Below are 5,360 nucleotides of genomic sequence, written 5' to 3'. Positions count from 1 at the left end.
TACTGCTCTCCACCCGGGTGCCCTTTCCCAATAAAATCTCTTGTTTTGTCAGCAAAAAAAAAAAAAAAGTCGCTAAACTAACTATACTGTATGTATGACAACAAACATTTTCAATTCTGCTCAAATCATTCCAAAAGAAAAGAAAATGGTTTCTTGGGATTGGATGAGATTTCATTAGGTCATGAGTTTGATGTTAACATTTGGAGGAATTCTTTGGCTACCTGATGCGAAGAGCTGACTCATTTGAAAAGACCCTGATGCTGGGAAAGATTGAGGGCAGGAGGAGAAGGGGACGACAGAGGATGAGATGGATGGATGGCATCACCGACTCAATGGACATGGGTTTGGGTAGACTTCAGGAGTTGGTGATGGACAGGGAGGCCTGGCATGCTGTGATTCATGGGGTGGCAAAGGGTCGGACACAACTGAGTGACTGAACTGAACTGAATATTATATTTCCCTTACCAGACTACTGTAACAGGATAGCAATTTGACTAGCAAAATGAAACCTATTTTCAAAGTTTGAAAATGTTACTTTAAAAAGACATTATTAATAAACAAAGTGTGTTCTATACATACAATGGAATATTATTCAACCTTAAGAAAGCAGCAAATTCTGATAAATGCTGCAATGTGGATAAACCTTGTGGGTAGTATGCTGAAGAGAATAAGTCAGTCACAAAAGGATTAATTCTACATGATTTCATTTATATGAGGTGCCTAGAGTAGTCAATTTATAAAGACAAAGTAGAATGGCGGTTGCCAGGGGCTGGAAGGAGGAGGAAATGAGAAGTTACTGTTTAACAGGAAGAATTTCAGTTCAGGAAGATGAAAAAGTTCTGGACATGGATGGCGGTCATGGTTGCACAGCAAAGGGAATGTACTTAAGGCTACTGACCTGTACATAAAAATGATGTAAATGGTAAGTTTATGTTATGTATATTTTACCACAATTTGTAAAAAGATGTTATTAATTTTGAAAGTCCAATGTGTCCTTAAGACAAAAGCCAGGCACATGAGAGGCACAGATGTTGTTTATGTCTGACAATTAGATGAGAGAATCAGAACTACCTTAATTGCCACCCAAGTATCTTTTCCTAATCTTTTTACTGACAACCTAATTTTATTTGACCCAAAAATCTAAAAAACAGAACTGAGAACAGAATATTTAAGAGTACTTTTAAAGCCTCTGGAGTTTTAATGTTTTCCTTGTCATTCATAAAACCTAGTACGGCATTTTTAAAGGATGAGATATGATTCAGTTGTAGGTAAGGAGTGACAAGTTTGCAAACAGCATTTTGATTACCAAGTTGTTTACTAGAAAGTCTTACCGTTAGCCACTGCTTGAAGTCTGGAACGATTGATTCAAGTGTCTTTTGTTTATGGGGGGATAAAATGTCTTTTTCACTGAAAGAAGGAAAAAGAGCAAGAGTGTGGTCTCAGGACAAGATATAAACAAAGAAAATCATGAATCCACACATAATATAACAATTAATAATGTACTTCTCCCTAATGATTTTCCCAAATGCCTTCCAGGTTCAGCCTCTCCCTCACAGGCATTCATTTTTAAATTGACAAATACAATATAAATTCAGATCATAATCAGACCTGAGGAAGCAAGTTACAGGGTCAGAAGCCATGACAGTATTAGAAGGGTAGCCTCTGGGTCCTCAACGTCCAAAATTAGGTCATCATAGGAATAATTCCTGCTGAACACAGCGGCCAAAGCAATATATACAGAGAAAGGAAGCCTAAAGAATAATTAAGACTCAACATTTAGGCTAGGAGCCCCAACTTCTGGTTAAAAAATAAAAAAGTGTTTCCTTTAGTATCTTTTGAAGCCCCACAAGAAGAAAGCTATCAAAGTTGTTCCTGAGGAGAAAGGAGAAGAAAGCCATTGCCACCGGTCTCCTCTCCCAGCTGAGAGTCAACAAGCAGGAGGAGTTGCGCAATGGCAGCAGCAACCAGCTTGGATATATACCAGCTTCGGCTGCCACTTCCCAATCTACTAACTGGAACACCTCTTGCTGCTGCTGCTGCTAAGTCACTTCAGTCGTGTCGACTCTGTGCAACCCCATAGACGGCAGCCCACCAGGCTCCCCCGTCCCTGGGATTCTCCAGGCAAGAACACTGGAGTGGGTTGCCATTTCCTTCTCCAATGCATGAAAGTGAAAAGTGAAAGTGAAGTCACTTAGTTGTGTCCAACTCTTAGTGACCCCATGGACTGCAGCCCACCAGGCTCCTCTGTCCAAGGGATTTTCCAGGCAAGAGTACTTAGAGGATATGAAAAACTGAAACTACTCTTTTCAGTTTGACATGGAAATAGTACCTAAATGTGTTTCCTCAACAGACAAAGCATCTTAAAGTTAAAAAAAAAAAACAACTTTAGAAAACATCGAGTGCAGCCTGCATTTAAAGTATAGATTCCCACTAACCTTGGCTATGATTTAGTCAACCAGCCTCCACTTCACTACTTTATAGGCAGCTTCTTCCATTGTAAAATTTCTGTTACAAAGTATGATATCCAATCAAAACCAACCTCCTAGTAACTGCCAGTCATTGATTCCACTTCTCTGCACATGCATTATGCTGCAGAATTTGCAGATGGATCCGCATATGAAGTGTGCCAACAGACATTATGTTGACTTCATTTTAAAAAGAGAGTAAAGAAAAGAAAGAGTTGGATTTCAATGGAAGCAACAGCAGTTTGGTACAGGGATCAGTATGATCAATATGATGTAAGACCATTCAGGCTCCTAGAAGGATTGTGCCCTTGTAAGGCCAGCTGGTTACCCCACTAAAATCAATGTCAGAGTAATTACAGGGTAAAAGAGAAATGAGATATATAGAGAGAAAGATCTGGACTGAGTTATCAAACATGATGTCATATAATCAGAAAAACAAGATTCTTGAAGACCCACGAATTATTTCTGAAGAACTGCTGCCATTTGACAAGGCCGTCCTTCATGCTTTGCAATCTCTCCCTTGTAGCCTCTTCATTTCGCTCCACTTCCTGTTGAAATTTATTCACTAAAATTTTCCATTTCTGTGTCAACTTCTGCAATAGTGCAAGGTCTGAAGTGTCCTAGATAAAATGCATGGAATTGAACCACTTACTCGTTTATCCATGTAACAAATACTTACTAGCATGCACCAGGCCATTATTAATACTGTTAATACTAGAGACATTCATAGAAAATGGATCCAAAAATTGAACAGATATTCCTCTTTCAAAATATCAGTGATGCTATTATATAGTCCCTTTGGTGGTGAATTTTTCCACAGTAAAAAAAAAAAAAATTAGAATCAAGATTTTTTTCCTTTGCAATATGAGTCCAGTTTCCTCACAGGACTTGGCAGGCTGGGCAGTACATTCGAAAAAACAGGAATTTCAAAGTTAAACAGAACGAAATGTAAATCCTAGTCATTTATTGGCTTGGGGGATATTATTTAATTTCAGATTAATTTTTCTTTTTCAAAAAATAAAGACCCTAATATATATCTCACAGGATTGTTGTAAGAATTAAACTAATTGACTAGTGTAAATGATTTGACTCTAGAAACATACTAAATGTCACTTCCTTTCTTTGCAACCTAATGTGCTCCCTGAATTTGCCCATCAGATTGCATAGAATACATCAATAATCCGATTATTTCAATGAACATAGTTAAATTTTTGTTTAAGCACTATAACTCTGTAAGTAACATCTACAGTGTTAACTTAGATAAATTACTGAAGTTGCTTGAATCAGAAGACAAATAAAAAGAAGAGCCTTTATTCACTTTTCCTTAGGTTTTTCATTCTGCCCCCAATAAAGCACAAATATAAACTATATTTAAAATTTAATCTATAAACTAACAAAGGCTTATTGCAGTTTCAACCCTCAATAGGTGAAGTCTCTTTTTCCATGACTCAAGTGAATCGAGCTTTACCTTAGATGATAGCAGTACGATGAAATGCTTAGTATAATTATTCCAGCTTTTTTCATTGAGGTAAAGTCTTTTAGCCAACAGGACTTTATTTCTTTCAATTACCTATTTTTAGAAAGTACTAAAATTAGGAACCTAAAACATTAACAAACCATTGTAATTTATTAAACCCAAACCAATTTCACATTATCAATTTTTCATTGAATCATTAATTCGATTACAACTTCTTTTTTAAATCATGAACTAATTTGAATCACAAATCCATGTTTTCTTAAACTACTGAACTGGAACCAAATTGAACATGGTATACAGCAGAGGCTCTCAAACAATTTTATCTCAAAACTCCTTTACACTTTTAAAAATTACTGAGAACACCAAAGAGCTTTTATTTACATGGATTATATAAACTGCTATTTATTGCTTTGGAAATTAACTGAAATTATTTAAAATATACATTTGTTAATTCACATAAACATTAATAAACCCACTATATTTTTAAGTTTTTTCTGAAAAATAACTATGTTTTCTAAAACAAAAACTTGAAAAGAACATACAGTTTCACATTTTACAAATCTCTTAACGTTTCCTTAATATAATAGGGCTGTATTTTCATTTGTTTTTGAATTCAATCTGTTGTAATATCCCATACCATGTAGCTTCAAGAAAAATCCACTGTACATTCACATGAGAATGAGAGTGAAAAAGGCAAATATCAACAGTGTTACAATGAAACTCCTTTTGACCTCACAACGGGGTCTGTGGACCACACTTTGAGAACCACTGATATACTAAATCAATTATAAAGTCATTCAATGAATAACTGACTATTCAAGATACTGTGTATATAACGGTGAACAAAAGAGACATAGTCCTTATTTTCAGGGAGTTGACATTATAGCTGTTATTTCCTATTGTTCTTGTTGTTCAGTCACTTAAGTTGTGTCCGACTCTGCAACCTCATGAACTGCAGCACACCAGGCTTCCCTGTCCATCACTATCTTTCTGAGTTTGCTCAAACTCATGTCCATTGAGTCAGTGATGCCATCCAACCATCTCATCCTCTGTCACCCCCTGCTCTCCTTTTTGCCCTCAGTTTTTCCCAGCATCAGGGTCTTTTCAAATGAGTCAGTTTTTCACATCAGGTGGCCAAAGTATTGGAGCTTCATTTTCAGCATCAGTCCTTCAATGAACATTCAGGGTTGATTTCCTTTAGGATGGACTGGTTGGATCTCCTTGCAGTCCAAGGGACTTTTAAGAGTCTTCTCCAGCACCACAGTTCGAAAGCATCAATTCTTCGGCCCTCAACCTTCTTTATGGTCCAACTCTCACATTCATACATGACTACTGGAAAAACCATTGCTTTGACTAGATGGACCTTTGTTGGCAAAGTGATGTCTCTGCTTTTTAATACACTGTCTAGGTTTGTCATA

At 36.7% G+C, this 5,360-nt stretch overlaps 1 protein-coding gene across 1 annotated transcript in view; it reads right to left on the bottom strand.

The window, feature by feature from the left end:
* AXDND1 (axonemal dynein light chain domain containing 1) overlaps nt 1-5,360 on the bottom strand; it is an 80,153-nt gene that overhangs the window by 41,083 nt on the left and 33,710 nt on the right. Inside the window, exons 12-14 of the mRNA XM_010850253.1 lie at nt 3,934-4,035; nt 2,922-3,085; nt 1,332-1,407 (exon numbers count right to left, since the gene is read on the bottom strand). Coding sequence (XP_010848555.1) covers nt 1,332-1,407; nt 2,922-3,085; nt 3,934-4,035 — 342 coding nt within the window. The remainder of the gene's footprint in view (nt 1-1,331; nt 1,408-2,921; nt 3,086-3,933; nt 4,036-5,360) is intronic.

The sequence above is a fragment of the Bison bison genome, unplaced genomic scaffold (genome assembly GCF_000754665.1).
Source record: "Bison bison bison isolate TAMUID 2011002044 unplaced genomic scaffold, Bison_UMD1.0 scf7180017864289, whole genome shotgun sequence".
NCBI lineage: Eukaryota > Metazoa > Chordata > Mammalia > Artiodactyla > Bovidae > Bison > Bison bison.
Note: the sequence above shows the minus strand (reverse complement) of the source record. Positions and strands in the feature narration are given on the sequence as shown.